This window comes from Dipteris shenzhenensis, chromosome 27, assembly GCF_047967505.1.
Source record: "Dipteris shenzhenensis isolate YYH24624 ecotype China chromosome 27, Dip_SZ_1.0, whole genome shotgun sequence".
In the NCBI taxonomy this organism is placed as follows: domain Eukaryota; kingdom Viridiplantae; phylum Streptophyta; class Polypodiopsida; order Gleicheniales; family Dipteridaceae; genus Dipteris; species Dipteris shenzhenensis.
The window spans coordinates 27,665,968-27,685,219 of NC_141622.1; the positions used below are offsets into that span (position 1 = coordinate 27,665,968).

Consider the following 19,252-nt stretch of genomic DNA (forward strand, 5'->3'; position numbering starts at 1 on the left):
GTGAATGTATAAACATAACCGGTAGTAGACTTCCGGTTATCTGGATGACCAGCAAAATCAAAATCCACATAACCATGCACCTTTGCATCTCGCTTGCCAAAGCATATGCACAACTCCTGTGTGCCCTTCAGGTATATCATGATACCTTTCACTGCATTCCAATGCTTCTTGCCTGGATTTGCCATATACCTGCTAACCACTCCCAGTGCAAACGCAATATCAGGTCTGGTAGCAACCATGGCATACATGAGACTGCCACAAGCTGAAGCATATGGAATCTTGGCCATTTCAGCCCTATCAGCATCTGAGTGTGGGCTGTCCATTGCACTGAGTTTCACATATGGAGGCAATGGAGAACTAAGGGTCTTCCCCCCCTCCATATGAAACCTGTGCAATACTTTGCCAATATATTCGGTTTGAGACAAATACAACAAACGCTGTCCCTTGTCTCTCCGTATCTGCATTCCCAGTATGTGATTTGCATCACCAAGGTCCTTCATATCAAAGGCCTCATGCAATCTTTTCTTAAGGTCATCAAGCTCCTTACGAGCTTTACCAGCAATAAGCATGTCATCCACATATAAAATGAGAATGATTAAGCTGCCATTTGCAGCCCTTTTGGTATATAAGCAGTGATCGTCATCACTTCTCCTGAAACCTTGGGACTTCATGAAGGTATCAAATTTCTTATATCATTCCCTTGGTGCCTGTTTCAGCCCGTAAAGGCTCTTTTTAAGCTTGCATACAAGTGACTCCTTGCCCTTGACTGCAAATCCTTCTGGCTGCTGCATGTAGATCTCCTCATGAAGATCACCGTGAAGAAAGGCTGTCTTCACATCCATTTGGCATAATTCCAAATCTCACATGCAACCAAAGCAAGTACAATCCTGAGTGTGGTCATCTTAACCACTGGAGAAAAGATCTCATCAAAATCGACACCATACTCCTGCTTAAAGCCCTTGGCAACCAACCTGGTTTTATACCTTGGCTTAGCTCCAAGTGTGACTTTCAATCTATACACCCACTTGCATGGCAGTAATTTCATGCCCTTAGGCAACTGCACCAATTCCCAAGTACCATTTTTATGGAGACTGTCCATTTCAGACTTCATGGCTAGTTCCCATAGCCTTTTATCATGCATTTGCACGGCTTCCTTGTAACAGGAAGGTTCTCCACAGTCTGTAAGCATAATAAAATCTGCTCCTGGAACAAATCTGTCTGGCGGTTTCATTTGTCGAGTGGACCTTCGGACCCATTGGTCTTGCTGTCCAACTTGCTGCTCACCTAAAACAGGTGGCTGTTCCAGTAGATCAGGCTGCAGAATTATGCCTGGGAGGTCTTCCAAAGGTGGCATGTCCCGTAGTACATCTTCCGCCACTGCGGGCTGTCCATTTGGACCTGCTGCAGCATCATGCATTGGCTGATTACGCTGCTGTTGTGGCTGATTCGCAGCCTGCCTGAATTGTACAGGATGTCCCGAGTCATCAATGTCAACCTCTGAAGCATCAGAAGGCTTATCTGCTGCCTTAAATAAGACATCATTGCTGCGTATTAGCTTCTTATTCACAGGATCCCATAGGCGGTAACCCATCTCACCACTGTCACCATATCCAAGAAAAATGCATTTAAGAGACTTAGGATCAAGCTTGCTGCGATCTTCTCTGCGTATATGCACGTATGCAGTGCAGCCAAAGACCCTCAAGTGCTTATAGGAAGGAGGTTTTCCTGTCCAAAGCTCCTCTGGCACTCTGCCATCCAGTCTTTTATTTGGTGACCTATTGATGAGGTGTACTGCTGTTTTTACAGCTTCAGCCCAAAATCCATGAGGTAAAGCAGCATGTGACATCATAGAGCGAGACTTTTCCTGTATGGTTCTATTCATACGCTCTGCAGTGCCATTTTGCGCTGGACTGTAAGGAGCAGTGAGTTCTCTTTTAATACCTCTAGCATCACAAAATGCATTGAATGCATTAGACATATACTCCCCACCGTTATCTGACCGCAAAGCCTTCAGTGTTCTGCCTGTTTGGTTCTCAACCATAGCAAGCCATTTATGGAACACTGGAAAGACATCACTCTTCAATCGAAGAGGATACACCCACACCTTCCTTGTGGAATCATCTATAAATGTGACAAAGTACCGTGCACCTCCAAGTGAAGGACTAGGCATCTCACACACGTCTGTATGCACAAGCTCAAGTTGAGCATCTTTATGTCCTAATCTCCTTTTATGAGGACACTGTAACTGTCTACCATATATGCAGGGCTCACAAAACTTTAAATCAGAAAATTTAAGAAGTAGCCAAGGCGAGCCAATTGCTCCATTCCACTTATGCTCATATGACCCATCCGGCTATGCCACATAGAAATATTCGGCAGCTCGGTGGCATGAATATCAGCATGATTACATACTTTAGCATGAAGAGTATACATTGTGTCAACCTTAGAGCCTCTGGCAACAACCAGGGCACCTTTGGTGACCTTCCAGAAACCATGACCAAAGCTGGTCACAAAACCTTCGTCATCCAACATGCCGGTAGAAATCAGATTTTTCTTGACTTCGGGTACATGCCTGACATTGTGAAGCATAAGCTGAGTACCATCAGCAAATACAAGCCTGACATCTCCAACACCGACAATACTGCATGCACGATTATCCCCTAGAAAAACGACTCCATTACTGCCTGCTGCATACCTTACAAACAATTCTTTGTAAGGTGTAACATGGAATGAGGCACCTGAGTCAATGATCCAAGAGTGCATGTCTGCAAAATCTCCTGCATGGACAGAATGAGCATCTATATACATACATAGAGGTATATATATGTAGTGTTAGTGTGTGTGTGTGTGTGTGTAGATAAATATCTATATCTATATATTATATCTATATGTCTCTATGTGTGTGTGCGCACGTGCGTGCTATGTGTGTGTATGTGTGTGTGTGTTAGCTTACACCATGTTGAATGTCAAAGCAACTAGGACGCAACTTCATGCTTGATATCTCATCCTTGTCAAAATAAATAGAACACTAGAAAGACACAACATGAATGCACATGCACGAAATCATGGACCTAAAACTACCTAAACTTTGTGCATTTACACTACCTTCTAAAGCCCTAGCGGAAACACCCCAGAGATCAATACAGGAATTGGGATTACATGTCATAACCGTGTGTAGAATGAAGCTCTTCAATCTTCACACTGCTCTTGCCATTGCTTACTGGTACAATTGCTTTTGCATCTGACGCATCAGTGTTTTTGGCTTTGTCTCTCTTATCATTTTTCAGTTTAAAGCACTGCTTTTTGGTATGTCCCTTTTTGCCACAGTAGTAGCACTCAACATCTTTGTTGGAGCGGGACTTGCTCCTCCCTTTTCCCCTTTCCTGAGATTTGCCTCTTTGCTGACTTCTCCCCCTTGCATTTAAGGCATTGTTAGGCTTTACTGCATCTTGAGCTTTCAGCTTCTGCTCTTCTTGCAAAATCAGCCCTGTGATATCTGAAAAACTTATGAAAGTGTTTGCATTTGTTACAGCTGTGGTGAATGTATCCCAACTTTCAGGAAGAGAGATCAAGAGTGCCATACCCTTGGTTTCCTCATCCACCACATATTTTTGATTTGCAAGTTGAGTGACATATGAATTAAACTCATTGAGATGTGCATCCATGGAGGTCCCTTCCTTCATCTTCAGATTGAAGAACTTGCGCAACCAATATATCTTTGTGGCTACACTTTGCTGCTCATATGTGTCCTGTAGCTTTTTCCACACACCCCAGGCTGTTTTTTCACCATCCACATTCCAAACAACACTCTCATGGAGTGACAATTCAATTATGGACTTTGCTGACAGATCAGCTAGTGCCCAAGCATCATCAGTTGTGCCAGTGGGCTTCACACCTTTGTGTATAATAGGAGCATGAAACTGCCTGAGAATTAGCACATTCAGGACCATCTTTTTCCACATTGGGTAGTTAGCAGCACCCTGAAACTTTTTAATATTGAGAAGAGAAGATTCCGAGGATGAAGCCATTACAATCAGCAAGAAATATAACCCACACTTGGGTGCCTGACTCCTTGCAAACTAAGTGCACAAATGCACTTGTAGTTGTGCTCAAAAGTTAATTCCTGCAATGGAACACAGGACCTGCAACTTTCTCCCACTTAACAGTAAATACTGTCTGTTTCCTGCCTGCTGCAGATCCAGAACAGCAATACTTAATGCATTAATTGATGCTCTGTAGTACAGTACAGCAGTACCTTTATTTGACACAATGTATGTCCCTGCTGTAACAGTGAAAACAGCACTATTTTATGCACTTTAAACTTCAGTAAAGTGACTGTTTACAGTCCAAAAGTTGACTCCGGACAGTACCTGACTGTACTTTCTAGTACAGCAACAGAAATTGACTGTATAACTGTCCAAAACTGTCAGAATTAGACTTTCTCTTGCCTCTATAACTGTGTTACACAGTTTAGAACTTGAATGAGGCAAAAGCCCCTTGATTGGAAGCCAATTTTTGAAGATTTTAGTGCATACACCGCTTTCCCAAAGCTCCACTGATCAGATAAAGCATCTAGGTGTTTCCCCCAACACTGATATGCATAACAATGTCAAAAGCCCCAATTTTAATTGCACATTCAATGCTCAATGTAACAATGTGGTCCACACTGTATCATATGCATCTGCCACTGTCCCGTAAGTCATAAAATGCATCAAATCCTTGCACAAATCAACTCCAATCAGGAGGATATACGCAAACAAGTGCGTGTATAAGCCAATGCTTGGCTGTGGCTACAAAAGCCCCTTGATTCTGCAGTTCAATGTAGAGATTTTCTCTCACACAGTAGGCATAAACAGTAGATCTACGTACTGAGAGTGCATTTGACCAACAATGCTCACGATGAGCTCAGAAATTGCGTTGGGACGAAAAAGAACTGAAGGCTGAAGAAACCAAAAGAAAATAGAAGCGGATGAAGCGGGCTGCTCTACGATGTGTTGCGCATCGTGATCGTCTCCGAGCTATCCGGCGATGGCGATGGCGAGTACAAGCACTTGTGGCGGAGTTGCTGGCGCCGCCTGGCTGGCGACGCTGGTGGCGCCGCTTCTGGCTTGGCTACTGGCGTCGCCGATGGCCTTGGTTGCTGGCGTCGTTGGTAGGCCTTGGCCGCTGGCGTCGCTGGTGGCCTTGGTTGCTGGCGTCGCCGGTGGCCTTGGCTGCTGGCGACGGATAGCCTCGACGGCTGATAGCGCTGGCAGCGCTAGCAGTTGCTGGCGCTGCTGACGGCTGCTGGCTGCTGGCGCCGCTGCCTGGTGATGGCAGTGCTGTTGGTTGCTGCTAAGACCCACGTTTGGGCACCCACAAGAAAGACAAAACTAGGCAGCTGCAGAATAGGCGAGGATAGGGAGAGTGTGCTGTTCCAAGCTCTGATACGAGTTGTGATAAGGGAGAGAAGGAGCACACCGACACACAAGCAGGATAAACACAAGAGTGTGGGGATAAAACATATGTGTGTACCTCCCCTAGCACACAGTCAACCTTTTATATGAAAGGATAAGGTTACAACACTAAGTACGGTGCACTTAGTGTACTTAACAAATAAAAGTACTAACTATACTTAAGTGTACTAACTGTACTTGGGTGGCCATAGTGCCTTTACCCCAACAAGAGATGCAAATGCACATTCTTGTATTGCTTTATCATGCAAGAGAATCATTATTCCCCACATCCGGTCATGCAGGACAGCAAAGGATGCTTGGGACAAATTGGCTTCTCTTTATTAGATTCGCAATGAGGCACATGTTGCATATTTAAGAGGGCAAGTCAGCATGAATGAAGGTGACTCTATGGATGCATACTTGACAAAGATCAAGGACGTCATGGAACAACTTGCCAATATTGATGAGGTGGTGCCAAATTCTCAGCTTGTCAGTACCACATTGAATGGGCTGCCAGATACATATCAAGGGTTTGCTACAACCCTTTGACTAGTGGCCATGCGTAATCTAGACCACTACTTTTTTGATCATTTAGTCACTTTGCTTTTGCAGGAAGAGCAAAGTCGTGCTAACATGCATTTGCTTCACAGCAGACAGGAAAAGGCAAGGCTTCCAAGCCTATGGGCAAGCCTAAACATGCGCCTAACAGTGGCAATTCCTCCAATGCAGCTCAAAATACAGCAAATAAGTCAAAGAAGAAAAGATGCAACTATTGTTGAAAGCCAGGGCATGAAATTTGCCCAGGGGTCGACTTCCTTGATTGTTATTGGGGTTGGCCATAATTGTTGCGAATGTTAAAGAATATTATTTGGGCATTTAGTTTGCTCATGTTGAGGGGGGTATCATGATGCCACAGTCCAAGTATATTGGACAGCTCCTTGATCGTTTTCAGTTTGAGGATTGCAAGCCAATCTCTACTCTAGTGGACCCTGGCTTCAAATTTTCAGCTCATGATGGGAGCCCACCATGTGATATCACTCTTTACCAGCAAGCTGTTGGATGTCTCATTTACTTATGCCACACCAGACTTGACTTACAGTATGCAATATCCCAGCTCAGTAGGTTCATGCACATGCCAAGCTCACAACATTGGCAAGCAGTGAAGAGAGTCTTCAGATATCTTAGAGGCACTCAGGATTTAGCCCTCTTCTATGGTGATCAGGGTTCACTTACCATGCATGCTTACACGGATAGTGACTGGGCATGTTGTTCCGACATCAGAGTGTCACATACTGGCAACTATTTTTTGCTTGGCAGTTCATGTATCTCTTGGCTCAGCAAGAAGCAACCAACAGTTGCCACATCCAACTGTGAGGCTGAGTATAGGGCAGCCTTCACCGCTACAGTAGAGTGTGTCTGGCTTTGATAGTTACTTTACAAATCTTGGTATTCGTCAGACATCCTCCACTATGGTCTACATTGACAGCCAGAGTGCTTTGGCCATTGCGCGTAATCCAGTGTTTCATGCGCGTACCAAGCACATTGAAGTTCACTATCATTATGTTCGAGAGCGGTTGTCAGCAGGAGACATAGAGTTGTCCTACCTTCCCATAGAGGACAACATAGCAGATATGTTTACAAAGGCACTTTCTCGTCCCAAGTTTGAAGTCTTTCGATAGGCTTTACACTTGGTTCCCATTGTTACATGCTCTGGCATACCTTGTACATTCATAGGTGGCTATATCCTTTTGGATGAACATGTGTCACCATGACCAGAAAATACCAGGTATTCTGAGACGTTTCCAGAATACTTCAGCCCATACCATGGAGGGGGGTTTGTAGGCCATCTTCTCCCGGTCGTATTGATGCCCTCTGGGCCCTGGTATGTGCCATGTAGCTTTAGTTATTGGCACTTAGGTCACCTAGTACTTTTAGTGTCTCATGACACCTAGTACTAGTGGTACCACTAGGACACTAGGTCCTAGGGTTCTCTTTTATAGTACTTTGTACTTTCATTTTCATTACACTAGTTGATGTGATGGCTTCCACTTCTTGCTCCACTCTTGTGCATCCTTTTGCTTCCGTGAGCCTACACCAATGGACTGGGAGAATTCGATTTACAGAAGTGCATTCTTAAAAATTTTGCCATGAGGAGAGAGCACAATCCCTAGGAAAAGAAAACCTTGTACGAGCAATAAACTTCCTTAGTTTTATCATGGCTTTGTATGGGTAGAATGGGCAGACACATCAATCTTTCAGGATGTCTAGCCACTAGTGGTGACCTGCAAAGTGTCCCTAAGACAAGTTTGAAAACCCTCAAACTTACAAAAAGCAATCAGATTTAAATCTAAAAAAGGCAGTAACACTGTCATCAAGAAGGTTGCAGGTAGTAGGTAACAACTTCTTTATATTGCGAGCTACACGTGACATCTCTATCCCAAGGTGTACCATGAGCTATTGAGGCTGTAGCTCCCATGTGAAGGAAAATGCCTACTTGGCCACGTATAGACACTCATGTGGGGAGAGGATGTTTTCTATTCTATGCCATTAGGTGTGAAAGTTTGTGTGAGTGGTATCCAAAGGTCAAGGGCTTCAATTGCAAAGAGAACACAAACACCAAAATTACAAGAGGAAAAGAGAGAGAGAGAGAGAGAGAGAGAGAGAGAGAGAGAGTCTATTAATGTTTGCAGAGAGCTAAAAAGCCCTGTTAGACCTAAAATTTGAAATCAACATGAGGCTACTCCCATGGGGGCAACTAGGCGAGTCATTACACCTCTTATCACACCTTAAAGGGATAATTATTTACTGATGAACCTAGAAACAATCAGTACTCCATGTGTTTGGAGTAATTTCTGTCGTATCCAAGTACGTGTCTTGTATTCCTGTCATGTCCTAGTATGTGTTCTGGTATAACTGGTTACTGATGAACCTAGAAACAATTGGAACTCCATGTGTCTGTAATTCCTGTCATTTCCTAGGATGTGTCATGTATCATGTTCTGTCATGGATAGTTTGAGCTTCGTCTGGACTTGACTGGGTTCCAGAAAGAGTCTTGGTGTCTCTGAAACATATCTACTGCTGGGTGTCCTCGACTCCTCTCGTTACGGTGTACACATGGGCATCGTGAAGCTGCCTGTAACGTTGAGATGTGGCAATGAGAACCTAGCGCGTCTGCAATTTAGTGTCATAGTCATGACATCTCTCGGCTGCTTATCCTGTGAAGAAGTCTGTGATCTCCTGGTGTCTGATACCATATCCCACCGTAAGCCTCATGAGTTCTAATCGAGTAACCTCACACACAAATAGTGTGGTGCATCGCTGGTCTGGGCAATGACCAACTGTCCAAGAGACAGTGAGCCCCAATTATAGACAGATATATCGCATACCTTGTATGACACGGACACGACACAGAGTCACACACCTCCAGAGGCAGAGGTTCACAATGGATCAACGACGATGGAGCAGGTCACGGACAGATCACGAGGCGATGAGTGTGGTTACAAGATCTCGTACGGTGCTATATGGAGCATGCCATGCATGGATAACCTGCAGTTATTAATGAGGACTGTGAGCTGACAAACCAGTATGCAGACAGTATATGGGTTGTGGGGATGAATAGAATGACCACAGGCGACTCAATAGACAAATGGAGGGAGGTGTTGGGCAGCTCTTTTCTGTATATTTTCTTCTAAAAAGCGAGCCAGGAAGGTAACCCAGAGGGATAACTTGGGGCAGCTCTTCTTATATATATTTCATTTCCAAACCCGGATGAATGGTTGCGTCAACAATTAGAAACATAGGATTCCGCTATTGCAATAGCACTTGGATTGCCAGCAATGATAGGAGTGGGTGACTGGTGTACGGATGCTTAGCCTCTGCACATGTGCTCATCAAATGAGAGGCAAATCACAATAATAAAGCTGTCAAGTGCATTTTTGTTGGCTATAGCAATGAGACTAAAGGTTACCGCCTTTACAATCCTTTGACACATGATTTTTGCCAGTAGAGATGTGGTGTTTTCTGATCAGTCCATGACTGAGTTTGAAAAACAGCTGCCGATAGGTCCACATGATGTGCTTGATGAGTTACTGCCATTGACTGGACAGTAGTTCAGAACAGCCAATGGAAAATCAGCGTGAACAGTAACATGTGGATGCACCAGATCGGGTTGAAACCCTTCCAACCAAAAGCTGAAACACATAACACCTTAGATTTTACTTTTAAAGGATACGCCCAAGAAAATCTGGAGTAATCGTCAATGAAGGGCACAAAATAAAGAGCTTCGAAAGTAATGGAATCCTCATGAGACAATCCACATCACTGTGAATGAGCTGCAATTTCCTGTCAGCTCTGTCACTCACATACATGTCTAGGAGGTGCTACTAGCAAAAGGCATACTCAGAATCAAGTTTGTCTCTGCAATGCTGTAAACTTGTGTAGTTTACATGCCCAAATCTAGCATGCCATAACTCTGCCTCTTTCATGATGGGAGTCGAGATATTTGCCAAACAAGCATCATGCTTGTTGCTATCAAATTTGTCCAGTTTGGTATAACCGCTGGTACAAAGTGCCAGTATTGACCATGTGATAACCCTTTTCAGGGTCTCTAACTAGGCACTTGTTGTCTTCAAAGATGACATCATAACCTCTTTAGAACAACAAAAAATCTAAATTTGTATGATTGGATATGTTCTAGTCTTACAAAGGTATACATCATAACCTCTTTTTTCCAAAAAGGAAACTGAAAGATTATCCTTAACCCTGGCACATAAAGTGCATCTAGAAGACACAAATCAGCTCCATCGAGTGTTGGCAGCATTATTTTTTACAAACTCCTTTGATGGGATAATTGTTGGAACAGGACACCCTCTTGGCAACCAGAGCACACATTACTCCCTTTAGGTCTAGATGCACCACCAAAACAACACTGAAGTTTCAGCCACATTGAGTGATGCAACTTCTTGTCTGTCATCATAACTGCACACAAGAAAATCTCATCCTTTAGCCTCAAAGTTGGCAGAAGCATCATCCTTATTTGCATTCGAATGGCTGGAATTTGTAACCAAAGATGCCTATGGAGAAGATCTGGTCTCTGTAGCAGCACACAAAACTGTGGCAGGGTGCACTAAATAGAACACATGGGAGGTCCAAGCAGACCAAGCAAAACCGATGACAGTGCCTGTAGTAGTAGAAACAGCAAGCTGATTGACAAACTCTTGAATGACTCGGACGATTGAGTAGGTGGGCGGCTCTCAATGGCCACTCCCACCTTTACTCTATTGTGCATTGGGCTGGTTCCCATCTTCACCTGTCAAGCTTTTTCTGCACATTGGGCTGGCTTCCATCTTCAGCTATCAAGCTTTCTCTTGAAAGGAAGATCTTTTTCTGGAGCACTTTCTCCTGAAGCAGGATTGGCTTGAGCTCATAGAGGAGCATGGCTCTGATTCCAACTTCTAAGGTTTGGGAATAGAGGAACATAGAGAATGGAGTAGAACAAAACAGTCGTGGAGAGCACAATAAAGGTGAAGTGCTATTATGAAAGTCAAAATGTTGTGATGTATGACTCCAAAATGAGGTTATATACATCTAACATAAAGCCCTGACCCTAAGCGGAAAAAAACTCTCTTCTTGAGATGAACACAATTTATGTGACGAGTTCTGAGTCACCTCCTGATGTGATATATAAGTTCTCAATCATATTCAGAATTGTAATGTGTGTTGAGTGTGTGCCCCAAGGGGTGTTCACAGTACTCAATATCCAACATCAATGTAGTATACAGCAGCGCATCTCTCTTGTGGTGAGCTGTAGCAAGCTGGGCTCCATGAAATGAAAGAAGAGACGCATGCCATGTCATTGCTCTGATACCATTAAAGAGTAAGCCACAGAAAAGAAAGAGTTGAGATCCAAAGCAGCTCTAGTCAGGGCTGGACTGGGCGAGACTGGAAATGAAATCTTAACTATGAGAAGCTATAGTACCATGCAAGATAAAGGACATAAGGCTTTATGTCTGAGGTGCTCAAAAGAAACAAAGCATCTTCAAAGTGAGACACATGAACTAAAACGCCTCTAAGATGTTTGCATCCTCATTCAACAATGGCTAACCTAAATAAACCCACCCAAATGTCCAATAAGCTGGGTTCATGATTTCCCTTTATTGTCGTTATTTTTAACAAAAGTTTGCACTAAAACACATATAGATGTTTACCATGTGTGCTAGCATGTTTGAACTTGATATTTATTAATGCAAGTTTTTGCACCTTGATGAATGCAGTGCCTTTGATTCTTCTTTGAAAAATCGCCTGAAAAAGGTATTGTATTTTGTTCAGCACCATTTGTGATGATTTTTGACTTCAATAATTCGCCCGTCAACTTTTTTTGTAAGGTTGACAATTCCACGGCCTCTCTTTACGTGCACAATTGTGCAGATAAATGGCACGGAAGATGATGAAGGCCTACAAATTTTCAACTCTTACTTTTCAGAAAATTTATCATTATCCCGGGTATAATCAGCCTCTCTCATGTACTTGGGGAGGGTGTATCAGATTGTACTCGTTCTTCCTCCTGATTTTCGGGCCATGGGTTCCAATTGATCATAGTGCACCGTAGTTTTCCCTAGTAGCACATTTAATTGTACGAGTAACTTTGAAACCTGATTTTTCATAAAATAAGGTGTGTGATCCTGAACAAACATTATGACGTGACAAATTGTAAACGAGATGTGATTTCTTATGCAGGGTTCCATCATTGACTTCCAGTGGCTGCCTGGTGGTCAGCTACGAACTGAAAGTACGTTCCTACATTACAGAGATTTTTTGGGAATTGATAGAAAAATATGTTTGTGCCAAGGACTGACTTAATGGTATTCTTGTATCCTACCAGTTGATGGCAGATTGATTGGAACTATTTACAGCCACAATCTCTGCAGTAAGTATTGCAAGGCAGCTGGTTCCTTTTTTGGTACTTCCTTTGATCAAGTATTTTAATCTCAGGGCTGACTGCTAGCTTATACTTGAGGGTATCAGATGTAATCTTGCCAACTTAAAGAGAGGGAACTTGATGTTCTGTTCACATTTATGAATGGGTTTTGTTTACCCTCCTTGCCATGAAGGGTATCAGGAGTTACTTATTTCCTTGGTGTTTTCGAACAGGAGCATTTTTTGACATCTATATCGGAGATCCACCTGTTTCCTTGATGGCTAAGCAGGATATTGGTGAAAAATTGGGTCATATGCTCAGAGTGAGCTAGTTTATATAGGCAAGTTTTCATTTTCTACTTCAATGCAAATGATTGGCTTTAAGCTTTAGCGATACATGCTGATTCATATTCCCCCCTCCCATCCCCAAACAAACACCTTTTTTTTTGTTTCAATACCTCAAAGTCTCACCATGTAATCCTTGCAGGAAATACCTTGGAATAGAACATGGAAAGGTCTCTGGTTTCCTTCAGACTCCATATATAGGTAAAATCAATTGGATTTTTGTATTTTCATCCTCCATTAAAAGAAAATAAAATCATGCCTGTGGCAAGCTTTCATAGCAACATTTTTTACAATAATTGGTCGATGCATTTAATTCCCCATTATTTGTCATTCTTGCTTTAAATTGTGCATATTTTTTTCCTCCTTGAGCAAAGAGATACTCAATAGTTGTTATCTATTAATACATTGTCTGGGCTGCAAAGAATCATGATTTATGAGAAGTCTTGTATGGGACAGGGGTTGCCTTGAACTTTTGGTTGAAATTTGATGAGAAGTGGACTTGCATGGTCCCTGATGTTTTATGTAAGAAGCGAGCCCATCCTCAAGGTTATATCTCGTCATACTATCGTCGACTGCTTTGTGATATAAAGGATCAGCACACTGTATTATATTCTTGGTTGTAAGATTCGAACACGATTAACACCAGCTGCTCTGCCATCTTATGCATGAGACTCTTCGATTCTTTAATGACTTTGGTGTTCTCTCTCTCTCTCTCTCTCTCTCTCTCTCTCTCTCTCCTGTATTAGATCTGATCTGATATGATTATGCTGTATTCATCATGGGTGATGATGCCTAGTTAGAGGCTCCACCATTTCAGCTCACTGTATCAGGCTTCTTTCAATCTCATCTACCATTTGGTCTTTCGAAGTCCTTTAATTATTTTCTTTCTTTCTCTCTCTCTCTCTCTCACAGTCGGACTCTTTTGTAGGCTTCATCATAGCAGCTCCTACTCTAGGTAAACATCTCTTCTTGCTCATGTGCTTTGCATCACACTTTTCTTCTATGGGGGCTCACATAGATCCTCTTTTGCTTTTTAGCAAAAGAGTCTTTCATTTTCAGGAACTATTTGGTGGGGATTTACTTAGTTCACGTGTCAACACATGGACTCTTTTTGTGACATGAAGTCTCACTGAGAAGGTGGTATATGCTTTGGCTCTCTGTCGAAATTTTGTAATTCCAGGGAATGTGCTCTTCCCTTGGCAAACAGCACAAGTCTTTAGGATACATGCATTGACTTTCCGCTTGCAAGAAATCTCCAATTTTAAATCTGGCATGAAAGAGAGGAAACATAAACCTAGATATCTGCCAATAGAGCAAGCTCTTGAGTCTAAGCTGGTTGTTGCCACAACACTTTATTATGAATTCTAATAGTACAGGGGAAAACCTCAAGAGAGGGCTTTATGAGCATTTATTGCAGCATGGAAAAAGTTTGCTCGATGGCAAGATCTGATAGACAGAATAACCACTCATGACAGCATGATGGCATCCTAATGCAGGTCCATCTTTTTCTGTGATCACTTGTGGACGGGGAACGTGATAGATTTGTCCTCTTGTCGCCCTCCTTTGCGTGGCTACCTCCCCCACTTGCTTGCCTCTTGCCTGGCTGTCTCCTCCCTCTTGCTTGGCTGCCTCGTCGCCCTCCTCGTCCCTGCTTGGCTGTCTCCTCACCCTGCTCTACTCGGATGCCCTCCCCGCATGCATCCCCACCGCCTGGCTACCTCTCTTGTTTGGCTGTCTCCTCCTTCTTGCCTACTGCCCTGCCTTCTCCTTCCCAACCCTTGGTTTTATCAAGGTTGACATGCAGATCATGTGTGTTACATAAAGTGTAGAGTGCATCCAAATGTCGCTGGATACCCTCAACTGATGAAGAACATAGAATCATGTCAATTGCATATAGTAAAACTAGAGTCAGAGAACCGACTAAGGATGAGCCTGCGCTGCCTGGTGCCGCCTAGTGTCAATGTATAGGCCAAACAAGCTCGATAATAAAGAACAAACTTTTTAAATTCCAATTGTGTTCATGATCTCCTTTGTACACCTAGTCAACTACATGGTATTTGCTCATATAGTGCTTGGGCGGTCCAAGCTATGTCCTTACTGTGCCTTCGATCAATTAGTCGTCTGAATAGCCGAGCCTGTGGAATGGTGTCAAAAGCCTTGCAAAAATTGACAAAGTAGTAAACTCTTTGCTTCCATGCCCATACATCCTCCGTCATAGCTTAGTGTGAAAATGGATGTTGGTATTATTGGACAATGCAAAGGAAGGACAATTGAAAACTAATCTTAAATTTGAGCGGAATGGACCATACAAGTTGATTGGAGTTCTTGAAAATGGCACAGCATAGTTGGCTGACTTAGAGGGACAGGTGATTCCCGAGTTGTTCAATGGAAACTGAGTTAATCCATATAGAATTGCTACAGTGAGCCTACTCACAGGTACCTAGATGGGTGCCACATGGCAACAAGTGCTTTAAACTCACAGTAAATAAAGCTAATCATGAGACTAATATCTAGGTTGTTTCGGTTGAGGTGTCACATGGGACACTAAATTTAGCAGCGCACGTTGTTCAACGAGCCGTCGCTACATGCAGAAACAGGGAGTATGAAGCTTCATTGTTCGTAAGCACAAGCTCAAATTGCCTAACTCGTTATTGCAACCGTTTGTATCATTCTTCTCGCATTACCCCCATCTTTACCCCAATCATGGCTTCAACTGCTTTCGGGAGAGAGGAGAGACAAGCCAAGCGACAAAAGCTGTTCCTATAGCTTCAAGGACCTCATCCGATTGTGCAACCTCCTACCACGGTGAAATGATGAAGAGAAATGCCCTGTTCATTGAACTTGCCATGGTTCGATGTTTGGAGTGCGGAAGTTGTTGAGGAGTTGCTACAGGCATATGAAGTGACGCCCATAGTATTAGCATTCACGATAGGAGAGTCCATTTGGACAAATAGCTCTACGTAGAGGTGTTTTGACTCGCCCCAAGGCCGCTTGAATCCTTGAAGGGTCTTCCTGTAGCAAATGCAGCACATTGCGACAACCAATTTCTCCCAAAGAATTTCCACTAGTCCCATGGATACTTGATCAACAAGGCCGTTGATGCCGAGAAGCAACCATTCTGTCGCTTCCGGATGAAGTATATCGGCTTAAAGAAGAGACTGGGCTACATTCCATGAACACATGTGGCAAAATCTCTGTCTGCATTCGAAGACACGATCTAGATTGATTGGCTTGAGGTCTTCACACGTTTGTTTGAAGAACCAGTGATCCGGCACTATTAGAGTTTGGAGTTGTAAGATGGCTAGACACCTTCGTCTGGAAGGACTAGCTCCACATTTTCTATTAACAAACACAAGTGGGTCGGGCAAAGCAGCAAGTGGACCTGAGGGAGCAAGCGGGTTTGAAGAGGCGAGGCTGGAGGCACGAGATCAACAGCTCTCTCTAAACCCCAGCTCCTCCTTTGTCCAAAAAGATTGTTCAACAAACGCGCCCTCTGCCTCGATAGGAAATTCTTGCCTTCTATTGTAAAGCACTCTCTTTTCTTGCCCTCTACTTCGATCACGGTCTCCCGATCATTTACATGAAGCGCAAACACATATATTACAGAGATAGATCCAGGGAAATGTCGACTCATTCTTCCGAGGTCATGCTACCTCGACTAGAGCGTAACATCTATTCTCGAGTCTCCTTAGTCTCCCCCTTTCACACATGAGAGAGTTTCCTCCCTCGACATCCTCTCTGAGTGATTCCCCTCTACTCCATCAACTTCCCAGGAAACCACCTCATCCAATCCCATGCCACCGCTATCTTCTTCTCACACCCGAGCCTCACCAATTAGATAAGATATGGAGCAGCCACGGACGAAGGCCAAGGACAGACAACTGCAACCAACACGGCTGCGGGTGGAGAGTCCACTGCTGGTAGTGAGAAGGAAAGTGAGGTAGTGAACAACGAGCCCACTTTGGATGGAGATTCAACCCTGAGCCAGAGACTAGAGAAGAGAAATCCCAAACCAAAGAGGGCCAAGGCAATAAAGATATTGAGCGAAAAGTAACATAAAAAGCTGATGATGAGGTAAGGCAAGTTAATGTAAAAACCGAGTAGGAGAAGCCCACATTAGAGACAGAGGCTACTTGGCAGAAACAGCAGAGTCAGAGAGCAAGCCATGGCAAGAATTGCCATTAAGGCCGAATGAGAAACTCAGCAAGAGCATTGGTTTGTGCCTTGACAGAAAACAGAGGGCACCTCTATCCCCGTGGATTACAAAAGCAAAAGGATCCCATCTCCACATGAAGGACGACAGGTCGCATGGCTACCTCCTCCTCGACATAGCATTCAAAGGTGAGCGCATGAACCCTTTGTTTGTTTGAAGACCTTACCACCTGGGAATGTACTCTCTGCGAATTGGCATGCTCACAGAGACATGGCTTGAGGTGGCTCGCACTAATTGGACACCCCATAGATTTCTCTCTTCGAGCGAGAGGAGCTGAAGGCTTGGTATGACGAGACTGTCGAGCTTTTAGAAGACAGATAGTAAGAGACATGACAAGTTTGCTCGTCTGTTAATAAGTAGCTCACGGGACCATGGACTTCTACTTTATCAGTACAATGAAGCCATGGGATCCCTCAAGACTGCCTAGGGAACCATAGCCTCCTAACGCAAGCTCATGGTACATCAGGAAGAGAGTCTAAAGACTCTCAGCAATGTCAATATCAACAGACAGAGCGAGGCACTTTGCCAACGAGTAGAGACCCTCAGTATCTATACCATCCCACAAAGCACCAAGTTGTACCCCTAAGGTTGTTTACACACTGCCAAAGGGTCCCCAAAGTGTCGGTACCCAAAAACATTCATGGACGGGCTAGAATGGGCACCCCCTGTTACACACCAGTCTCACCCATTGTGAGATCTTAAAAAAATGGGTGCCCACGGATGGGCACCCCTTTTACACTCTGCCCAAGTACAAGCCTTTTTTGTCTAAATGAGGGCTCGGATGGGTGTGGATTTGGGGGACCCAAATCGTGTCATCTGGGAATTCAGCCCTGCCCGAGGAAGGCCTTTCTTAGGGCATGACATGGACTCCATGTTGGTTTAAAAGGCCTAAGCTTGGGCAATGTATGTGTAAAGGGTGTCCACCTAAACCTTAAATGGTGGCTTTCTATTGGTCCAAACGGCCGCCCAACCTTGGGCAGAGTTAAGTGTGTAAACAGCCTAAGAAAGAACGATACCGAGGACGCCACAGATGCTGCAGGATCGGGTGGCCAAGCTCGGCTATTGGAGCAAACTATATTAGCACGTGTGGCAGAGAATGTAACACTCAGGCGAGGTAGGAGCTAGTAGATAACCACTAATTTTAGATCTGGAGTTCTAGATACGTAAAGGGCCCAGGTCGGCTCGGATTTAATCTGAGCCGTCCGATTGTGGCTTTTTTGGAATGGGAAAGTGGCTCCCCCATTTTTGGTCATTGAATTCCGTGCCTCAACAACATTTTTGGCAGTCGAATTCCATCTCCATTAATGCCCCGCAATGCCGCCGCCCACTTGCCCTACCACTTTAAAGTTTAGATTAGGGCCATTGGATCTAACATAGATCCAAGGGCTACCATTCCTTCGCATTCAGATCCATTGTATCTAATTGCATCCGACGGCTACGGATGCCTCTATTGACGAGCTACCTGCGCCGTTCGATTTAATCCCAACGTGATGCTCCAAATGAGGCGCTCTTCGTGCGTCGTCAGATTTGCAACCCATCCTACAGTCCAAGACAGTCGTAGCCTCTCCATGGCCCTCCACGTGGTCGACCATTCCGGCCTGAAAAGCGGTTGAAAAATGGCTCACGATCGTCGCCATTTTCAAGCCGCTTTCCTGCTCGGAATGGCCTTCCCTTGCACATTCCCCTAGACATACAGGGGTAAGCATGCTGACTTCTCTCCTTCAGCATTTTAATAAGGGAATGCATACTTCACCTCCCCATCATTTCGACATTGAAGATTGGTTGCCCACTGAAAGCACAAGTTGTAGGGTATATAGTATAGAAGGTCAGGGTGGACACGGTACAAAGGAATAGGATAGCTCGGCACACGCACAATCTTCTAGGGAATAGGTACGAGCTCTCGAAGTAGTCACTCCTCCGAGGACTTCGCACAATCCTATCAGGAATGGTGTGAGCACTGAGCACACTATCTAGTTTCAACGGTTATTTTTGGATGAGAATTTTGACCCAACTCTGGAAGTCTCGGCTTTTGAGTGGGCAACATCTACATTCCACTTAGCAGTTTTGGATATGGTAGATATGGAAGCCTGTGCAGCTGAGCGGGTTGAGATTGCTCACTATCTTGTAAATATGTTGGCCCCAACCATGGCGCAATTGCCTTATTTTGCGCAGCTACTACGTATGGTGGAGTGCTACTCCGGACTACACTCATAGAGATCGGCACTTATTACGAGCATATAGTGACTATGTTGACCATCTCATGAAAACTGTTTGATGCCACCGAGCAATGTAATCTACAGGTACAGTACTCACTTCACGGATAGGAATTGGCTTGCACCCGAGC

At 44.1% G+C, this 19,252-nt stretch overlaps 1 protein-coding gene across 5 annotated transcripts in view; it reads left to right on the plus strand.

Annotated features, from left to right (window-relative positions):
- LOC147884111 (fatty-acid-binding protein 2-like) overlaps nt 1–14,213 on the plus strand; it is a 69,373-nt gene extending 55,160 nt beyond the window's left edge. For 3 of the 5 annotated variants that reach the window (XM_087398608.1, XM_087398607.1, XM_087398609.1), the window contains 6 exons: nt 11,708–11,744; nt 11,862–11,936; nt 12,171–12,222; nt 12,316–12,360; nt 12,585–12,691; nt 12,838–13,353. In XM_087398608.1, coding sequence (XP_087254734.1) covers nt 11,708–11,744; nt 11,862–11,936; nt 12,171–12,222; nt 12,316–12,360; nt 12,585–12,682 — 307 coding nt within the window. In that variant the 3' untranslated portion in view covers nt 12,683–12,691; nt 12,838–13,353. Of the gene's footprint in view, nt 1–11,707; nt 11,745–11,861; nt 11,937–12,170; nt 12,223–12,315; nt 12,361–12,584; nt 12,692–12,837; nt 13,354–14,191 lie in introns of those variants that run through there. The other 2 variants (XR_015543667.1, XR_015543666.1) reach the window with 2 other exon arrangements.
- The last annotated feature ends 5,039 nt before the right edge of the window (nt 14,214–19,252 follow it).